This window comes from Apaloderma vittatum, unplaced genomic scaffold (assembly GCF_000703405.1).
Source record: "Apaloderma vittatum isolate BGI_N311 unplaced genomic scaffold, ASM70340v1 scaffold8114, whole genome shotgun sequence".
Taxonomy (NCBI): domain Eukaryota; kingdom Metazoa; phylum Chordata; class Aves; order Trogoniformes; family Trogonidae; genus Apaloderma; species Apaloderma vittatum.
Window position 1 is genome coordinate 7,886 of NW_009714290.1, and position 22,387 is coordinate 30,272.

The 22,387-nt window shown below is 37.4% G+C and overlaps 1 protein-coding gene across 1 annotated transcript; it reads right to left on the reverse strand.

The window, feature by feature from the left end:
- Positions 1–716: 716 nt before the first annotated feature.
- GLRB (glycine receptor, beta) lies at positions 717–21,138 on the reverse strand. The gene is made up of 6 exons (XM_009868689.1): positions 21,073–21,138; positions 13,989–14,218; positions 13,070–13,152; positions 10,264–10,404; positions 7,384–7,536; positions 717–1,048 (listed from the first exon to the last, which is right to left on the reverse strand). The coding sequence occupies exons 1-6, from the start codon at positions 21,073–21,075 to the stop codon at positions 717–719; spliced, it is 942 nt and encodes a 313-aa protein (XP_009866991.1). The 5' UTR covers positions 21,076–21,138.
- Between the last annotated feature and the right edge of the window lie 1,249 nt (positions 21,139–22,387).

Genomic DNA, 22,387 nt, shown 5'->3' on the forward strand with positions numbered 1-22,387 from the left:
TCCGCATATCATAGCATAACGAATTTTCTTTGGTGGAATAAATGTCAATTAAACACCACTCAGGACTAAGGCCAGTAGGCCTGGGATGTCTGATAACTCTTGAAGCACAAACGGGGAGTTTTACAACACCAGGAATTTAGCAAGAGGATGGAAAACTTGGACCTGGGTGAAGAGGTACATCATGTCTTTATCCATATATTGAGATGTGATCAGTTTACCCAGAAACTCTGTCTGGCGACACAAGAAAGGCAGGAACTGTTGAACAGACAAAAAGACCTGTGTTTTGTTTACAGATTCCAAGACTTCTGGATCTCTGGCTTCAGAAATGCTTGACATGCAATGCGGTGCAGCTGTGGCTATCCCAGGGGAAAGCAATGAGATGGGTGTTATTTGAGTATGCTCTCAGCAAATACCGACTGAGAGCCCTGTCCTCTGAATAGCTATGGTTTGACAGCTGCTATTTATTATGAGAAAAAATAGCAATTGTAAAGCTGCTTGCTACTTTATTTACCTGAAGATCAGCAGCAACCATGGCGCTAGGATATTAAAAGACAATTTTTTCATTTAGTACATCTGACCCCAAATCACTAGGGACCAATTGGTCAGATTGTTAGCCATTAATTACCAACACGTTTTTGATGTCTTGGCCACTTCTAAGATTAAGCACGATTCAAAACTATTATGACAGTATATTCCTGAATTTGTGTTAATAGAGGTTAATGCTGATTTTGCGTATGCAGCTTCACAGCTCCTACCTGTAAAGTGCTGATGTGAACAGGAGTCCCTGTGCCATTCACAGTGTTCTTCTTGGCAGCATTTCCACCCTTCCCTTCCGCTTGCTCTGCCTTGGCAATCTTTGCTTTTTCAGCTTCAATTCTCTTTGGATTGTTTAGCATTACTTGAACCACCGCATACTCCACCAGGGATGCAAACCCAAAGAGAAGGCAAACAATCAGCCAGACGTCTAAGGCCTTCACGTAAGACACTTTGGGAAGTTCAGCGGCTAGAGTGGTACATTCAGACGCCAAGCTGAGCACTGAGAAAATGCCTGCAGAAAGAAAAACAATGCACTTGTTAAAGAAAGCCTACCTTTACTGATACTGGCTGCGCTCTTCCTCTGAAACAGACAATACTGAATGATGTTTTGAAACAAGTGAAAGGGACCTCACAATGCAGGCAGTACAGCGGGTGTACAAAGTGCACAGTTAATGAACAGGTTAAACGGAATGCTTAGGTAGGATACTGCAGTTAATGATGAATTACTAATAACGAGTACCTTAGTTTTATAAACAGAGAAACAAATAAGCGAGGCTGTGGTTTTCCTGTCCCATCACACAATTGGGAAATCTACTTTCCAAAAACTTATCTTACAATGTGGAACTATGCCTGGCAAGATGGAAGAGGAATACTTGATATTTAAAGTAAAATACTGCAAGTCCTTTAAATTAGAATACTGTTCTCCCAGAAATCTGAGATGTGTGACAGCAGGAGCAATTCTTTGAATGACCTATCCACAGCTGTGATACACAAACCTGAGCTGAAAGGGAAGTTTTTGCTGAAGAGCAAAGCTGCACTAGTGCATTAAAAAGCCTGTGTTCCCAATTCACTGCAAAGATAAAAACACTGAGGTGACTGAGGGTCTACAATCCTCCTCTATTCAGCTTCCAGTATCTAGAGGAAGCTTTCTAGATAAAGGGCATTTCAGGAAGCCCTTATAATGAAAAAAAAACCCCACATGTGCAAAAGCTGCTGAAAGGTCACATTCGTCGTCAAACTGGGTTTCAACAAGCGTTTCTCCTGACAAGGCTTCCAAATGTCACCATCAACTCAGGGCTCACATCACAAGGGACAAAATACAAGCCTGATCGCAAAGAAAGATTTCCCACAGGCTCCTATGAAAAGGAAACAGTAGCACGAATGGCTGGCTACATTTGGAAAAACCTAACTTTAGAAAAAGTTGTCATGTGGGGAAAAGTTAGTTCCACCTCCCAGATTAGAATGACCCATTTTGGTTTTGTGAATGCTAATGACAAAAATCTGTAGTTATAAGTGGGCAGCTTCATGAAATGTAATGGATGTCTACAGAAAATGTCGGCCAAAAGGAGGTATTCAGTTAGTCTCAACTATGTTTCCTATATTGGTCACATGAAAAATTTATGAAAGATCATTTTCTTCAGATGTATTTTAAGTAACTAAGGATATGAAAATGTTAATAAAACTGCAAGTATCTGTATTGGCCTATGAAAGTATTCAATTCTAGCTGATCATAAATAACACACCATTCTTTTGCTACTGTTTCCATTTGGATTTTGGTGAGATTAGGATGATAATTCATCTTGTACTAATCTTAAATGGAAAATTTCCTAGCTACTAAGACACTGAAGAGAAAGTATAAAGAAATTATTACAGTCATATGATTTTAGAAGATAACATTTTATGATATTTTATTTAGGAATGTGTAATATCAACCTATCATTGCAAAGGTGGATTTTCTGTCCATTGGCATAATACAGAATGGCTAGATGTGCTATTTCAGATCAGAATGGTGTGGCAAATACTGAACAGACAATGCTCAGTGTCTACTCTGGGTTATTTTTCATCTACTGTATCTGAAGCATTCAAGTACAAACATTCCCATAAAGATAGAAATAGAGCATAGAACAGTCCCCTTCTTAAAAATTTTATTTTTGCTGACCAGCACCAGCTGTCTGGGGATGAACATTAATTATGGATCATAAGAGCTGCAGTAACAAGCACAAGTAAGGCTGTACTGCCTCTTAACATATATAGGACACCCCTACCTATGCCCAGATTGTTGTTTGCTCTGTAAGTGTATTGTAGCAAGCACTGTGCATAACTATGCTGAGATAAAATCTTTGTCCCTACACTGAATAACCAAATTAGCCTATGATATGGACTGGCTTAACATCTTGGATATTGTAATTTTTTTCTACTAACTTCAGAAGTGTTTACTACCTGAATATCCAAGTATTATTTTCATGCCTTGTACATTTGTACAACCACTCTGCAGAGCTTAAATATTAGTTCTTAAAATCTTTGATTTAATTCTACAAAACTAACTTATAAATTCTACTAGCTCAAAGGATTTTAGTGGAGTTTTCACAAATTTGTTCAGTAGAGGTCACAGTGAACATGTCACTAATTTCCCTTTGTCTGGATTTTTAGGATGAAAAGTCCATTCTCAGAGTCCAAGAAACTTCTAGGTTTTCAAGGTGACAATAAAGTGAGATAGAAGCACAGAAATATTCTATTAAGCAATGATTTCCTTCCAGATCAGAGTTGGCAGGGCCTTCAAGACCCTGAGTCGTAATTTGCATCTCTGGCAGTAGCTACACTAGATACCTACCTAACACAGTCCAAAGCTCAAGGCTCAAACATGAATGAAGAGAATGAACAAATAAACTGCAAGATTACTTATTAAAAAAAAAAAAGGAAACAAAAAAAGGCATTTTTTTCTTCTCAGGGAGCACTAAGGAGAAGGGACAGAGCTCCTTCCTCCACACTTGCAAAGGGAAATTTGGCCTTTCTAGGAAATATCTCCGCATATTTGCCTTTAGTGTGGCATCCCTCTTGATAGCAAAGTTGAGCTTATCAGTAAGGGTAGTAAGCTCCTAGCCTAAAGCATGACTGTATAGAGCTACTACTTTTAAAACATTATCTAAGTTTACATGTGGATAACATCTGAAAGTGCCAGTCCAGAAAACGACTTCAGCACATTCTGCCAAATAAATAAATACCATCATACTTACTGGCTTCAGCACTATCTCCTGGCAGTGAATTCCATAGGTTAATTACATGCCACATAAAATAGCATTTTCTGGTTTATATTAGTGTTTAAAAATGTCTGGCTTCATCTCACTAACATTATTGAAAAAGGTAATATACTGTCTTGCTCTCCTTATAACTTAGTATCTCCAATACATTCTCTTCTCTCATTAAACTTCATAAACTTGCCAACCCTTTTTCATACTACATTTTTAACATGTATCTTTATGTCTTTCCTTTGAGACCCTACCTTTGCTACAATTTTTTTAAAAATGAAATGCCTAGAATGAAGACAGACCTGTGGACAGGAGTGACGGCGGGAAGCGTGGCCAGCTGCAGACCTACCTGCCCTTTGTAGGTGGGGAATCTATCAGTGATCACTACTCCAGGCTTTAAGTTACACTGCTGTACCCCCATCTGCACTCTAGCCTAATGCTCCATGCTGCCAGGCTGCTGCAGGTGGTCACAAGTCTGATATCCCTGACTCCTGCAGATCCAGGGAAGGTCTTACTCCCTTTGAGGATCACAGGGCAGTAAAGAAAGCATTTTTTTAAACAGATGCTGGCATGCTTTCCACCCGTAAAGAACTGGAGAGGCCTCTGACAGGCTCTTTAAAAGGTGAAACACCAGCATTTACTTAGACAGAAGCGTTCAGTGATATCAGCCTTTACATTGCTTAATCACAGCTGTCCAGATACCAATCTTTTATGGACTTTCCTATCACCAGATGAATTAGTTTGGTGAAATGATACAGGCATAAAGATGGCTTGCAACTTAGTCCCTATGTGGATACAGGCTTTTTCTTCAAACATCTTTTTCCCACTACATTAATCAGTCTACATGAATATATCCTGTTTACTAGCTTAGAAAGTGTCTTCAATTCCTAAATCACCCAGAAACTTCTGAACTGCCTTGCCATGGGGAGCAGCAGCCCACCATACTTAAATCTAGGGATGACTGTATGAAGATATTCACAAGTAAATCTGAAGTAGCTTCTCATCTGACGAGATCTGCATCCAGGCACTGAGAATGTAGTGGCCACTGGTAACACTTTCTTGGGGTTAGCTATCATTCACTCAACACACAACTGTTCATCTTGATAGATTTCAGTCAACTGTCTTCAAGGACATAGTTACAAGAGGTAGTTTGTGGCTCTCCTGCAAACTGGAGAAACATTAATCTTACTCCAGCAACAGTGTTATAACTTGTATTAAGTACTTCCTCATGACTAAAGAGTGGTCATATTTAGAGTTTTCTTGCTTTTTTTGAGATTCAGGAAAAGTCACATAACCAGGCCAATGGTTAGTATCTTTGAAAATGCACTATTTGAAAAACGCTAATACATAAAAGAAGCCAATAAACACTTATTACAAATGAAACAAATAATAAATAAGCATGCATGTTAAGCCACAAAGACATCCATGTTACATAAATCAGCACTATGCTTCTTATAAACCTAATATATAATTAATAATCCTATCTAGTTCTCTATGTGAAGTACAGGATTATAAAAGTAGAAACACAGCTCAGGTTTTGATCATATGGGAACTCACTATGTGAAAAACATTTCCAGTTCTCATTTCTATCCTTTTAACTTAATGCATGCTATATTTTCCTAAAATGTCTTATGTTTTGCATTATGGAATGCAATCTTGCTGCTTTTTCGAAGTAAGAGATTATATTTGCTACTTGCTACCAAACTAATCCAAATTGTGCCTCCTCTCCAATTAATATTTTTAAAGGTCAAAAGAAAATAGACCCATAGAAAAAAAGATACAACAAATATAATGAAACAATGTTCTAGTTAGATTTAATGAGAACAAGGCAGCCAACTGCAGCTCCCCAGTCAAAAGAAGCACTAATCTCAGTTTTCCAGATTTTAGAATAGAATGGACTATATCAGCTGGACAGACATACAACAGTCCTTTGGTCCAACTGCCTGACCAATTCAGGGCTGACCAAAAGTTAACGCATGTTGTTAAGGGCATAACCCAAATGCCTCTGAAACACTGACAGGTTTGGGGCATCAAACACCTCTTGCAGAAACTGTTCCAATGCTTCACCACACTCATGTTAAAGAAACGCTTCCTAACGTCCAGTCTGGACCCTCCCTGGTGCAGGTTTGAACTGTTCCCACATGTCCTAGCACTGGATACCGGAGGGAATTGCTCTCCACCTCCCCTCCTTATGAAGCTGTAGAGAACAAGGAGGTCACCCCTCAGTCTTCTTTTCTCCAAACTCCACAAGCCCAAAGTCCTCAGCCACTCTCCTTATAGGACATTCCTTCCAGTCATTTCACCAACTTCATTGCCCTCCTCTGGAGGCATCCAAGGATCTTCACATCCTGGACTTGATGATGATAAAGGTCTTTTCCAACATAAACAATTCAATCATTCCATGATTCTTAAATCATGGGGGTTTTGCTGCTTTTAGTTTATTTTGCCTGTTATATCACTCCAGGAGGAAGAGAGGTTTTCCACCTAACAAAAGTCAACACAGTTCCTGTTCCAGCTGGTTCTTCAAACATGGATTTCACCTACTCACTGCTGTGAGACTCTGCAGCTCACAGCCACAGACTGGTAAGGTGATGGGGCAAGTCCTGACTCCAAGGGTCTCCAGTGCTTATTGACACATGTTCATGCACATGAGGTTGCACGGCAGCCGCATCCTGGAGGGGAGTGGGGAGGAGATTCAAGTGTGGGTGAGAAGTTTCTGAGGAAGGCAGTAGGCTGGAAGGATTCTGCAACAGCACCACTGGAGACCTGAAAGCTGGTACACTGGATCTCCTGGGACATGGAAAAAAAGATTTGGAAAGTATAGACTTGGGGAGGTGGGAGCACCAGGGAAAAGGGGAGCAGAGGGAGGCTAAAGCACGGGGAAGGAGAGGTTGTAGCATCTGTGTCAGGATGCAAGAGCTTGGCTCTGCATTTCATTGAGCTCTTGGGGATAGCAGATTTGGCCACCCCAGAGCAGAAGTTCCATGTACAACCCAATTAGTCAAAATAATACTGTTTTGACTAACTCCATGTCTTACTATTTCATAATAAATGAAGGGCCTGCCTGCTGCGCTGTGCTAAGCAGCATGAATTCATACGCCTGAAGTACTCTCGTGAACCGTGTCTCTAATGAAATAAAGCCAATCAAGTAACAAGAATGTTACTTCTCTTCCAGACATCATTGTCTGTAAATTTTTAAACCAAGGAACACTGCCTCAAATCTTCAGAAAAGCTGCTCCAAGTGGCAGCTATCTAGAACCTTACTCATGCTCCTGTTTTTTTACTGATTAGTTGAATGTTCAAATTCCTATAAACTGTATATTGTCACAGCATCTGCAGTATGACCTGTACGTGGGTCAGATCACTTTTGTCTGGGTTGAGAGGAGCAGAGACAGGGTGCTCATCTCACAAACACTGGAACCGTTATCAAGCAAAGTCTTAATGTGGAGATGGACTAGGAATGAAGAGGTTTCAGTGAAAATGATGAGCGGATAATGGAAGTGAAGTTGCTTTCAGTGCCCAGTGTCATGTTGTCAAAGCAACTGAGAATGGCTCAATGGCATTCAAGTGGATGGTGACGGTACGTGTAAACGCAGGTTACCCAGTGGGACTCTTGCAGCACTTGCATCAGGATTGATCCAAAATGACAGCCAGGATAGAACAACAATTAGCAGTGTAGGAGCATAAACGCCCATCATGTAAAATCCAACTTGTCTTCTCAAAGTGAAGATTACTTCTACACAAGTGTAATAACCTTTAAAGAAATAAATGCAGTAATGTTTAATGTGCTTTGCAGGTCAACTTCTTCCGGTCTGTATCTTCCAGGCCTTTTTCTATTTAAGTTAAAAGCAAAAGTTCAATGATTTGATTTTCTTTATACAGGCAAAGAGTTCAATATGGAAAAAAAAATGTTCAAAATACAAATCTCCATAACCTGGCTAAGCATGGCCAGGCATGGGGTACTCCCTGTGCTCTGTAAGTCACCCTTCGTCTATTCACGGCACATCAGTAACAGGCAGTTAAGGTGTCTCTCATCCTGATGCTGGCTTCGAGATGCAGTCCAGGTAAAACCAACTGGAACTTGAAGTCACACTAGCCTAAGGTCATCTGAAAATCCTACTTAGCATTAATTTGTGGATGAAATTAAGAAATATTAGTGTAGAAAGTTTAGAGCGTAAAAGAGGTGATCTGAATGTGACTCTAAGCAGAGATTTCCCCAGCAGTGACAGCTGGTACAGGTGACTTCTAAAAGTGGTATAGACTTTTAAAAAGAGACTCTAAAAACACTGTAAATTTTTAAACCAAGGAACACTGCCTCAAATCTTTTAAAATGAGGATCTAAAGCACATAAATGTTTCAGAAGGTATCTGTTAAGATGAATTCAATAAAGAATAAAGCTGGAGAGATCAAAGGTTTTGCTGGAGATAACAGATACATCAGAAAGTCCGATAACCAGAAAACAAATTCTTTTTATATTGTCACTCAGCAGAATTGGCATATTTATGATAACATTAACACAATAGAACTGCCAAAGTAACTTCATAAGCTATGCTATCATAGGGAAAAGGCAACTGTGTTACACTACAACAATTTCAAAATTCAGATCAGTTTATATCTATCAATCAAGTGGGTGCAACATTGATTTAGAAGGTAGAACCTGTAAATAACACTTCTATTTCTCTTCTATATTTTATCCATTAAATGCCATAGAATGACAAGTCATCTTAAAAGTGCTATGTGGGTATACAATAACCAAAACAGCAAAAGAATAAAACACTAGGGAAAATTTTCCTTGTGTAGAAGACACTATACGGTATTTTATAGCTCTTTTTGTCCTCTTTAATGGTCTGTTTGTCAAATTTCCCCTCCATAATTTCTGAATAATTTGCAGATACTTTTTACATTTTATTTTCAAATGAGGGACGACCTTCAGAATCATTGTTTGTTTCCTTTATGCCAGAAATGTATTCTGTAAGCCTTTTAATTATCTTTCATCAGGCAGAGAATAGTATCTATTGCTATCACCATTCAGCTCAGAAGGTCCTATTCAGATCTGTCATACATACAGATAAAGAATAATCAACTTTAAATATTCAGTTTATTGCCACAAAAAGTCACTCCAAATTTGGTGACCCTCTTCCTACTTAGGTAGGTATGCTAGAATGCCAGTTGATGTAAATAGGCAGTAAAGATTCTAATTTCCAAGAATATCCTACATAAGCCAGAATTTTAAAAATCTGCTTCTACACACAATGCTGCCTCTTGGATTACCTGACAAAATCCTTGACCTAATCAATTTTAACGATGTGTGCAAAATCTTCTTTTAAAAATATCTTCAATATAAGAATTTACAGTAAATCAAACAACTACTGATTACTGAAAACACATTTCAAAAATACTAGAGTACTAAAATATTCCATTCACATTAAAGAAGTGCTAATTTTAGTCTTGATCATGAGGTTAACACGGATGTTCTTAAGGATTTGCAATAAAATAATTATGAAAACTTTAAAAAACTTCATGTTATCACTCCACACACTGACAGCTCTCGTTCTTTTTTAAAATGTGCAAATCACTTACATGCACTCAAAATGTGACCATATTGATGAGGATTTTGCACAATGTCATTTTAACTTGTGGTCACAGGTGCTGAAACTTGAGAAAACAATGCTAATTTTCTTTCCTGTTTAATGGCAAAGTGTACAATTCTGAGATTTTTCTTTAAGGTTCCTAAAAACACCTACAATATTCAAAGATTTTATTAGACATCCAATTGTAGATTCAGGGCAAAACTCAAAATACTCATGTTAACTTCAGCAACAAGATAGCAATCTTGAGTATTTCATTCTTCCCTTAAACAGAATGTAGATTTTCCAATCTTCTTATCAGTATGAATTTCATTTGGGAGTTGCAAGATCCATCCCTTAATTTTTGTCGACTTTATAGTCTATTTTTCTCACTAAATTCATTGTTTAATTAAGAATAAAATATTTTCTGCACTGCTAAGTAAGCTTCTACCATATCCCAACTTAGACTGGAATGCAGTCACTGCCAGTTGCTGCTTGTGCTTTCGCAAATATAGAATTTTCCTGAGGGGAGTTACCTTCATACTATTTACAAATGGTAAATCACCTAAGATGCTGAATTGAGCAGTTAGGCTAAGAATTTGTGTATTTCACAGCTAAAAAACAAACCTCACTTCAATTTTCATTACCTTAAATTAGTTAAATGTAGGAATTAAAAAAATAATAATTCCATAACTCTGAGATCTACTGAGGTTATTTGAGAGCTCTTTAGACTTGGGATCTAGCTTAGAAGCATTTTCAAGAAACAGATAGTTACTATTATACGAACTACTTTTCAGATCAAAGTAATCTATTTTATCCCATGAAATGTAAGACATGAACTGGAATACTAATTATAAACAGTAATTGAAGGAAGCTTAACGTTTTTTAGCAAGGAAATCATTTATATTACCTACCTGTGCCTTTGTAATACTTGGTACAGTTACCATATTCGATATCCTCCTTTTTAATATCAAACTGAGGCAGAGCAATTTTCTCTAGCTGTACAGGATCACCAGACTGCCAGATAAACCGTAAGTCATCCGTTGTGTAACCAACTACAAGAACAAAATAATAATAATAATTGCTTAAAGAACCATCTCAAACAGAGTAAAATTTGCAAGAAAATCAAGCATCAATGTATTATATTTCTTTCACTCTTCTTCTATGCCCAGTTTACAGAATTAAATACAAAAATGAAATAATCCACAACTGAATTTTTATGTAGGCCTAAATTAGGACTTGGTGGGTGGAACATTACATTATCAGCAATACTACACTTATTAAGAAGTTTTTGTTACAGTGCCTACTGTTTAAATAAAGAAAGCAGAGCTCCATTCTCCACAGCTTTGAAGCCTCCCTATTAATTCATACTTTACTTCGGCAAAGCATGAAAAATACACTGAACAGCACTCACAACCCCTAGCAACTTCAAAAGAATTTAACAACTCAATTACTCTGATGAATCTTGGGTTTTGTGTAAAACAACGTTTCCACTTAGTTGTTCAGATTAAAGGTCCTGATTCATGAAAGCATTCCCATTCAGGAAACACCCAAACAGGAACTTCAAGCAGATGTGTAGTCCTACTAAAATCAATTCAGTGCCTTCAGGAGCATGGACAGACTTCAGCATATATCTGAGTGTCTAAATCAGGACATATACAACATCATCAAGTGAGAGGCAGTGAAAGTTAGGTTTGCAATATTCAAGCATAAATCAATACTGATTAAACAATCATGATCATAATCGTGACTTTACATGCCGTTTTTCTGTTACCTTCTGTTTACTCAGGATTAACTTAATTCAAACAGAGATAATGTGTGTTAAATGGGAATAGAGATGGGGAAACATAAAAAAAAATGGAATTGGAATGCAGCGTTTTGCAATTTAAAGCCTCTGAAAAGATTTAAAGAACTATTCTTTTCCTAGAGGCATGAGAGAGATATTTTTTTGCCTCTGAATAACGGTTGTGATTAAAAAAGATAAACTATTCATAAGCTAGCTTTTCATACAACAACTTAATAAAAATCACAATGTCTCAAAGGTCCATGATGGAAGATAATGTAAAAAAAAATGTAGTTGTTTTAATGCTTCATTCATAAAATCAGTCTCATCCCTTTACAACATACAGCAAATCATGGAACTGCCAAGATCTGTTACAATAACAATTACTGGACAGTGAAAATTTTATCTATAGTGAATGTGTAGAACTGGGGATCATAACTGCAGATATAAGAACAGCTTAGTGGTGGCCTGGTTCCCTTTTTTTATCTTGGAAATCTAGCAACTAGAAACAAAATATCTGAAAATAACTTAAGTAGAATAAAACTGTCAATAGCTAACAGGAACTGGAGCGACAAACAGGTGGTCACGGGTGCCACTGTTACTTTTGACAACTGATTTAAAGGGTAGAAGAAAATCTGGTGCACACTATCTGTCCAAAGGGGCAAATTCCTCCTGAATTTGAATATATCAGCTTAAGCATGGAGAGACAATAAGATTGTTTAAACGAAGTTATTGAGAATTTTTAAGAGTAGTTCTTCCTTGAATAACTATACCTTGCAATGCTTATAAAGCAACCCAGACTGAGAAAGCTTGAGCAAACTAGCATTAAAGTTACTGTCTAATTTCAGTTTAACCCCAAACTGATTTCAGCTTACCGTAAGAGTTTACTTCAGCTTATGTGTGTACGTATTGTGACGGGCAGAAGTACTATGGACATACTACAATTCTAATAGTAAATGCTGGCAAACAAAAACTAAACTGTAAAGCTCTGATATAATTTCTATTGTTATTATTACCCTTGTCCCCAATGTGATGCCCCGCTCAGCTTTAACGAATATTGATTTTTCTTTGCTTTTGTCTTCCCTAACCTCACCTTCCCCACCAGACCTGGAAGAATAACAACTGAATATATTTTTTTATTATAGCAGGAAGGGGCTGGAGCAAGCCACTTTCCTTCTTTCCACTTCACACTTGTCCTTACTCAGGAACAGAATTACCCTGGAAGCAGGATCACTGGTGTTGAAATGTTGGGAAAAGGCTGCACTTGAGTCGACAGTCCTGTATGTGGAGCACAGGAAAAAGGAGTTTCAGAAACGTTTTGGCTGTAACTTCCAGCATGGCATGAAGCCCTTCAGAGACAGGATCTGTCTGCTCCTTTGTAAGATCAAATCACCTACAGACCAGGGAAGGATTGGTAAGTGGGAAATCCCTGACTACATCCACAACGCACCTTGCAACCACTTTCAAAAAGTTTCATGCAAAACGTCTATTGGCATCAGGTACTTTTCCTTCAGTACCACATCGAAAGACTTTCAAACAACACCACACATCATTAATGCAAAGAGATAAATTGGACCCCAACAACCCAAAAAGCAGCACAAGTTGCAGAAATTAAAACTACCTGGGGAAGTTACAGATTCTTTTTTCCAAGTGATACGTGTTTCCATTTTACTAAGTTTGTAAAGATTGTAAAAGTTTTTATAAAACTCATCAGTTTTCATTACATTTGATAGTAAAAGCCAAAAAAAGAGTGCATAGTGCCATAAATGTAAGAAATGTTTTTGATAGGGAAATGAACATTTATAGGAACCAGTGAATAGTAATTTCAAGATTCATTAAAAATGTTGACATGAAAAACACGAAACCATTCATTTTTGGTTTGATTCCTACGCCTGCCTAGAAGGCAACTGTTCTTATGCACAGACTGATTTACATACAGCTTTCCAGTTGCATCTTGCAGCGCTGTGTATCCATAGGAAACAAGGTCAAGTCTAAAGGGCATGACAGAGTAATAGACAATCTGAAAATACAGAAATGCAATTTGAAAACAGTGTGAGCTGCCACATATGCAGTAAACTGCAGTAAGAATAAAGATCACAGGTATTTGATTTTCAGCCTCTAAAACAGTAGAAAAATTTAATTAAAGTACCAGTTTGAAAATGAGCTATCTCTAGTAGTCCTAGAATAAAATTTTATAGAGTTCTACTAAAATAATTTTTCCACTATGTATAATTTTCAGTTATTTACCTGAATTTAACCTCATACTTTGTTGCCTAGTCATTAGATTAATTTGCATTTCTCAGTGTTGTCTCTTATCTTCACTACCCTGAACATTTTGGTATCATCAAAAATGCCTCGCAGTTCACAGTTTTCCATATGATTTATGTTGAAGAGCATACGAACCAGAAGAGGCTTTTCTGTTGAACTCTACTACTTACTTCCCCTCACACGAGCTCTAGCTGTTTATTCCTACATTCAGTGTCCTAATCCTTACTATTTACGCAGGCAAGAGCTTTCTCTCATATGCGTTTTTTCGCCATGTACCTTGACAACCAGATTCTTTCATTTAGAAAAATACAAGGCATAGAAATTAGATATTTCAAATATGAACATCTTAATAACGTGTTGCCAAATCGGAGTGCCTCAATAAATTAATCTTGCCTGCACATGCACCATTTATGAACATACTGTATTATTAAAATCAGGACGACAGGACAGTATTATTAAAATCAGGACAATTATTAAAAAGAGGACAACATTAATTTCAAACTTTCTGTCAAACTGTATTATGTTACTAAGTCTAACGCAGCACATATACCTCATATAAAAACGACAAGAAATACATCAGTAAAATACCTCATGCTGACTAGGACATCTCCATCGCGAAATATAAAAAGAAGAATATTTTCTTGTGTGACATCATGGAAGTTGGCATTTTTTTCATTTGCGAAGAATAAATCTGGTTTCCAAAGACATTTAAACATAGTTGGATCCACTGTCAGTGTATCTGAACCTCTCCAGTCATTGGGCAGTTTGAGTCTGGGGTCATTCCACTTCTGTCTTAGAAAGATATTGACTCTATAATCCTGAGGGGAAGAATACATAAATATTAAATTAGCCAAAAATCTAGCCAAAAACCTGCGGAGAAACAAAACCAGTCTATCAGACTCCAAAGAGAAAATCAATTTATGCTCTGATCTTTCCATCACAAAGATAGTGATGACTATTCAAATGACAATTACCAAGTGTTACACATGTAGTTTTAACTAAAAATAGGTAGATTGTGTCTCACTCCTGTTTTGAACACAATAACGTTTTTTTAAGAGAAGATCAACTTGTCCCTCCCCCAAATCATTTTTGCATGCCCTTGATAGTAGCCTCCTGTTACCTAGGCTTAAAGGCATGCAGCAGGGCAGAAGGAGGCCACAGCTTGACTACGCTAAATTGCTGCAGGCAGCAGGCACAATATCACTTCTGTCAGGATATCCTGTGAATGGAAATGCCAGCTTCTTCTCCATTTGGTTAAGTGGCACACCGATGGCAAAATATCACACTATAAAAGCAGACCAGGTAGATAATAGATTTTACACTACACACCCAGAGTACTGCCTCAGGGCTTGTAACAGTGATTTGGGACTATTTTGGTAACTGAGGAGAAGTGATGCGAGGGTGCAATACAGGTACTGAGGTGGCGTGTAAGGAAGCAGAAACAGAATGGGTCTCAAAGATTAAAAATCAAAGCTTTAAACAGAGGAAACTTCCTTCTGGATTCAGCAGTACTCTTGCTCAGGGATGGACAGTAGTAGAGCCACGCTCAACGAGAACCTAAATTTGCCTTGGGCAACTGGAGTAGCATGTGTCTCTGGGCAAAACAATACCCGCATGCATTCTGTCCTTAGTGAAAGCTGTGTGCATTGAGAAGAAAAATCTGACCCAGTATGTCAGTTATGATTTTTCATTCTTACCTCTAAGTCTTTTTGCTTTTTACATTTACATTTAAGCCAGTGCCTCTTCCTCATGTATATGTAAACTAGGCAGATCACATGCAGAAAGAAAATAAAAGTATTGTTGAAAAAGTAAAATATCCCAGCAAATAAGCCAAAATTCTATACGCATCTCCATTCTTACTACTTGTGTTCTGTCATGTGTTTTGTTTCTTCACAATGTGTCCATTAGGTACAAAGCATCCTAATAGCTGTCTTTCACAGCAATGAAAACACAACGCTAGAGACCTGTGAGTGAAGGTTCTCAACATATTTTTGGCTTGTTAACGTATTTTGCATTATAAACTAAACTTGTTTGTTTCACACATTAATGCCCTCATGCATTTTTCTGTTGGTACAGCATGAGTTCTCTTCTGCTATACTTACTACAGTGACTACATATACAGCCCAAAGCAAGTGTGATCCTATGATTCTATGCTGAGACAGTCATGCTAACTCCAACAGGAAGGAGTTCGCTTGGCTAAAACCTCATGCACAATAATGTACCCTGTTGATTTACCCTGTTAATTGAAGTATGGCACCCGCTTTCCCATGTTGAGTTCCCCAGTTAGACCAGCCTGGCTATTTCTTTATTACACTGTATAGTGCAATATTTTTCCTTACTGCATTGGAAGGAGAAGCAAAGGATCAAAACTAAGAAAAAACTAAGGCACTATTTATTAATTTGCATAGTTCGGAGAGATACGTTACTTGTTGGCAATCCGTTTTCAAAAAAAATATATATAGTCTGACATTTATACAAAGACCTACATTATCTTGTCAAAGTAAAGAAGAAGTACAGAATATTAGTTAATACGAAGTAACTTTGTACTGAAAGGCTCTCATAGAGAAGCTTCAGAACAGGAGGGAATTCAGGCCATTATCTCAGAAAGCATCGTTTCAATTATATGTATATAATTGAAAATCTACTTGCTTCTTGCTGAAGCTCCCATTCCACATGCACTTCTTGTCTCAGTGAAAACAACTAATTTAAACCTTATGAAATAAATACTGCATACCATTCATGCTCACAAGCATTACGCTATTCGCTACATCAGAATTAATTTCCCCATAAACAAGTGTATTACCCTAAGTTTAACAAAATAAGATGCCTTATCAAAGCCATAGGCAAATGATAAGCAGTGTCCAACACTTGCCTTCAGCTTACCCATTCAGAGGAAGGAGATGTTTACATCACTGAAAAGCAGAATGCACTAGCAAAATAAGAATTGTAAGTAAGATCAGGTGGATGCTATTTCATTTCCTTCCTTGCTCTATTACAAATCAACTTAAATATACCAAACAATGGGCTGTTGTCACATTTTAAGAACTTGACTCTGTTCACAATTAAGTCAATGGAAGAAAAATCCCATTAATCTGAAATAGGTAGGTTCAGACCTATCTAAATGACTAAAAACTTGCGACAAGGGAGTATTTGGGAAGGAAGGCCACCATACACTTGAGACAATATAGAAAATGCAGAAGGAAGTAAAGAGACGACAGGATACAAAACAGTGGCTAGCAGGACAATGAAGTGCAGAAGGACTTCTTTTTGGAAGAATACAAACTATTACAGCATCTGGCAGCAGTATAGACAATGATCTGGTGTGAATCTATTTGGAAATAAGTCTGCAACCAGTCCTCTCAAACTTGGGCAATGAATTTTAAGATTCAGTGTGTGCGCTACAATTGGGTTTAATAAGGGCTAAAGAAGCGGTCTGCATGAAGCACATAGTTTTCCTCCTATACATTTTACAAACATTCTTTGCATATTGCAGAATCACCAGCATTTTAGAATAAAAGAGTCACATGAAAAATTAAAAACCCTGAAACTGTGACTGGAGGATGGAAGAGATACTCATCAGCATTAGAGCTAGTAGGACCTAGCAGGTGAAGAGAATCAGAGAAGTATTCCACAGGGCTCTGTTTTCCCATCAAACTCCAACAGAAGGCAACTTGTTTTCAGGGAGGTTGAAAGGGGAGGCATTCTAGGAAATATTTCACATGTAACCCACTAAACAGTGGGCATGTGGCCAGAAAAACTCCTCAGGCCAGAAATCAGGCATAGCCAGTTCATCTCTCTCTCTGCAAACTGGAGCACACCGAAGATCATGAAAGGCTTTTCCTACACAAACTGCACTCATACAAAGAAAGGAAGCATTGTAGTATTGTCTTTTAATAAAGCAGAAAATGGCATTTTTTAGATTAAAATATGGAAACCTAATTTTCCTTTGTATACATAAATATTAAAAAGACCTTTCTACAAGGTTTTAAAATAAAAGAGAAGGAGGAAGTGGTGTTTTGCCACCTGAGACAGTGAAGAAAGGTTACACTGCAAGTACAAACCTTGAATATAGATTCTGTAGAGAGAGGGTCAGATCAGCAGCACAGCTAAAATCTTATAGCCCTCTGGGTATTCATATCATAAAGGATCTTAAAAAAATTGACTGGTCATTCAGTTCATAACAATTTCTAAATGTGACATAGCAACCATATTATCCCAAAAATCTGCAGTCTAAAAAATAACTGCAAAATCAGAAGCAGAGTTATCATGGGGATCCTAATGAGCAGGATTCAAGATATGGAGAGCATACTGGAAGGTCACAGCTCTGGTGTAAGTTCTCAATTTCTTATTCTTATTCTTATTCTTATTCTTATTCTTATTCTTATTCTTATTCTTATTCTTATTCTTATTCTTATTCTTATTCTTATTCTTATTCTTATTCTTATTTTTACTTGCTCTTACTCTTATTCTTATTCTTCTATCTGTAGTTAACTAATTTTTATTTAGTTTTCCCAGGTAACTTGTTTGATATATGCATGAAAACATCACAATTCTCAATTCAACAACACAACATGAAAACTACCCTTTCTAGACAAGTAGCAAATATTTGCCCTTCAGTTTCTTCACAAGGGCTTGATTAAAGCAATAGGATCCACACTTATGGGTCCTATTTTGCTTGAAACCAACATTACTTCAAACCTGTTAATGCTTTCTGTAAAGAAATTCCATCCTCTCTTAGAACCAAGTAGACTCTACCTCAGTGGGAGGCAATGTCTAATCTTTTTTGTTGAGGCTGAGCCAACTGTATAGCAAAGAATTCAATCATCGTAGGACCAGAAAGACAGCAAGCAAAAAATAATTAAAAATAATTATGTAGTATCCCTGAAATACATGAAGAACGATTAAAACCAGCCACCATGATGTCAAGGCGAGGGACACTGTGAGAGCCTGTTCACTAGTTGGAAGTTCCAGACATCAAGCTAAGAGTTGGCTACTTCAGAGAGGGGTCTAAGGGTAGGATACAGGACATCCACCCGAAGGTAATTCCTTCTGCATCTCTTGTAATATCCTTCTGAAAAAAAGGAGATCAGCATGCTGAATGGCTTTTTCCTATCGGCACTCCACACATATGTTTGTTGGGCCTTGTACCACCACCTCACTCCCAATCACCTGGGACCCAGCGTTATTTTTCCCCACCCTTCCACCATTCAAAAGAAGGAATCTTCCCTTTAACATGGGGAAAACAGGACTCTTTACCCCCACATAGATTTTGCAAAAACCTATGAATTCAGCTATTACTGCCAGAAGTGGCTAAAGAGCAAAGAGTCATCACCATATTTGATCAACTGAAATACTTAGAAATGTATTATTTCACAGATTTTGGTATCAGTAGTGATATCAGTCCAATTAGTTTAGTAGCTTCTGGTAACTTTAGAGAGTCAAGAGATCAATAGTCCTTGTGATTCACACCAAAACCTGAGACAGCAGAGCTGCAGAGAGACACCCTCTTCTCCAGCCTGAGGAACCTTTTTCAGTAGTTCTGTTATTGCATGCAAATGTCTCTTCTTTCTGAATGTCAGAGGCCCCTCTGATCCTTCACAGACTTGGTGCCTCAGCTCCAGGAAACACTTGTCCTCTGATTCTGGAAGAACAAGGATTTTCTTAGACTTGCCTCTACTGCCTAGTGCATTACCTAAACAATCTGAATACAAGTACCAGCCTATCCCCAAGAGAGCAGTGGTTCCTGAATATCTACAGGACACAATGCCTACTGGAGCAGGAAGAGTTTCCCAAGTGATAGACAGAAGAAAATGTTGATTATTTCTTTTGTCAGTGCTTCCTATGATACATTAAGGCAACTAAGAAGTAATCCGAATTTCACATAAACACACTTAGCTATCATGGTGATCAGCTGAACACATTAATTTAAACAAAAGCATAAATTAAACTACAGATGTTGTCTGAAGTTCTGAAATATGGAGGAGAGCATGACTTATCCTACAGAACATCCTAGTAAATTTGTCAGTGATCATATCAGGAACTCACAGGCAGATATATACACATTGCTGTAGAGAGCATATTTAATTTTGGCAGGGATGAAGCACACCTCTTACATTCATGCTTTGTTGCTGTTTGGATCTGGGTGAATTGTTAAAAAGTCTTTGTAAAAGTAATTTTTTAAGCATGCAATAAATTTCAGAAACTTAAAAGGGACATCTGGCCTAATACAGCTGCCTTCTTAGACACTTATCTCACTCCTACTTTCCCGCTCTCCCTCCTTGCACCTCTTTAAACTTCAGTCTCCTTTTTGTTTTCAGGAAATAAATCTCTAAGTATCTTCAGCATACCTACATTCTTGGTTTTAGTATCACCTCCTACTAATGCCATTAGTTGACTTACAAACATTTGCAATTAAATCTAAATCCTTTACTCCTAGTTAAACAAAATGAAATTTCTTGTCAAGTTGTTCAAAAGCAGTTCCAGTCATCACATACATTTAACTTTTGAGTGGCTCTGCAGTCCTACTGAAGTGTCATTTAGGTATCATGTAACCTGAATTTTAAGTGGGTATTTTCTTCCACCGACAATAAAAGGTGGTTTGTTATTACAGTTTACTGCTTCTGTGTTATTACAAGTAGGAATGTCACCACAGTATTAAAAAAACCCAAGCAGCCTGATTATGGGAACTGCCTCAATGCTCTGGATGCAGTAGATTAGCAAAGTTATTTCTAAATGGGATGCTCAAGGAGAACCTGAAAACTTTCACTCTGAGGGCATGCCCTGTTTGTGGCTTCCCAGGGACTGGCAAGATATGGCGTAATCCCCTCTTTTTTACACAAAAGAAAAAAAAATGATCAGGTCAGAATATCTTCAACAATTAAATGTAATTTGAGGGGGCAATACTTCTGACAGTATTAACTGGAAACATGATCAGAAAAAAAAAATCTCCAAATCCCAAAATATTAGTAAGAGCTTTACTGGAATTAGTTCTGATTTTGAAATAGATTTTACTTAAAAAAGAAACAAAAAAAGTCAAAACTGTAATGAGGATCATCTGATGCTGTTACTGACATGTCGAAATTTTCTGACTGAACTGGAAACACATCTTTAGAAACTTCACTCTCAATTTCTGTCCCACACAGTAAGGAAACAGGAATAAAAGTATGGTCATTACTGGTCTACTCCTTTATTCCTCCTTCTGTTTCTCCATGATTTACTTCTGTCATCAGATCTCTATAAAAAAGAGAACCTGTATGCTTCAACCTTATGCATGTACACTCCTCTCATATACAGTTCTAGTATTTTCTTTAGTAATACAACATATATACTAAGTCTCAGAAAGATTACTTAATTCACACTACCAGATGTATTTTTCCCCTGAGCTTAAATAATTTATGGAAGTAAGTTATCAACTTATGGAAAGGCCATCTTAGAAGCCATTGATTTCCTTTCATGTACATCAGATTCTAAGAGATATAACAACCTGTGGACAAATATAGAGTAAGATGAATAGGTTTATGGTATAAAGCACAGTCAGTCTATCACTAACACCATTAACTCAGTTGTCAGTGTCTACAATCATTTCTACTTTATAGTTCCCAATCCTTGTCCTGAAATTTAATTTAGCGAGTCAATCTCCATGTGTGCTATATTAATTTCATATTGGTCTTACCATTGTTGTCTCCTGAATTGACCCAAAGCTGTTAATGAAGATGTTGACTGCAACATCGACTGGAATTCCTTTAGGGAAACAAACAAAAAAAGATTTCTAGTTAACTGCACAATCCAATAAAGGTATGTTATCCTTCTTTTAAAGCTCTGCTGTGTCGGTACCACAATGTAAAATGTTTTTTATAGGGTCATACAACTTTATCTTTTCAAGTTAGTGTATACACAGGTTCGAAAAGCTGTGGTTTAATCTGTTTCAGCTGAAAGCGAACAGAAACCACAAAAACTCTTTTCAACCTAGTGATAAGAAAACAGAAGGAAAAAAATCCTTCATCCAAAGTGTAAGGCATAAAGCATTTCAGAGATCATAAATTTGAATCATTTTTGAATTCCATGATTTTCTGTTATCACAGAATGCACCATCCAGTATTACTTTTGCATGCAGTGTAATGGGTTGAGGCAATTCACATCTCTAGCCGCAGACACTTTTAATTGTCAAGGTCACAATGATGATCCATCATCTCAAATGACTTATTTATGATTTCATGATTTCTGATGAGATATTTACTTATATTGTAAGAGGATACTTCTTTGTGTGAGTCAAGTACCTAGCTGTAACTATGAATACAGTCAGACGAATACTGTTGCGTGCAGCTTTCACGACTATCTAGCCCTGCTGCGAGTTGGAAAGGTGTTGCATTCTACAATGGTTACCAATTTGCCAAGAAAAAATTCTAGAAGCCAGCAGTTGTGAACCTATTAAGATGGACTGGACTTCTTCCTCTCTTCCACAGCCTGAATTCCTGTAGTTGAAGGGGAATGGTGTGACAGCTGCTACATCTGCCCTCTGTCACCCTGCAGGAACAGACTGGTGGTCATTTAATCTGGTGTTAACAGAGAGTTATCACGAAGCAAGAAGAAGTGGTCTGATGGTTGTGAGAACTAATTATGGTCCACTAGTTTTATTTAGCACCTATATGTTGAAACTGTCAGTTTGCACACCAGATGAATGTATCTGGTCTCATAAACACTGGTACAAATAATTAATTCAGTCGGTTTCTTCCTATTTTCAAAACCAAAAGAGTTACAAGAGTATATGAAAACTATTTTGACAGAATAGGCAAATATAGTACAAAGTAATATATGCCTCATCTAATAGTTTGCTTGTCTGCATAAAATATTTTGGTGTATACTTAATACACAAACTCAAACTCATTCTCTCAGTCCACCAGAAAATTACGAAGATAAAATCTCACTTTTTTCACTTAAATTAGTTTGTGATTTCTTTTAAAAATCAGACCTATTAAGTGTGATGCTTT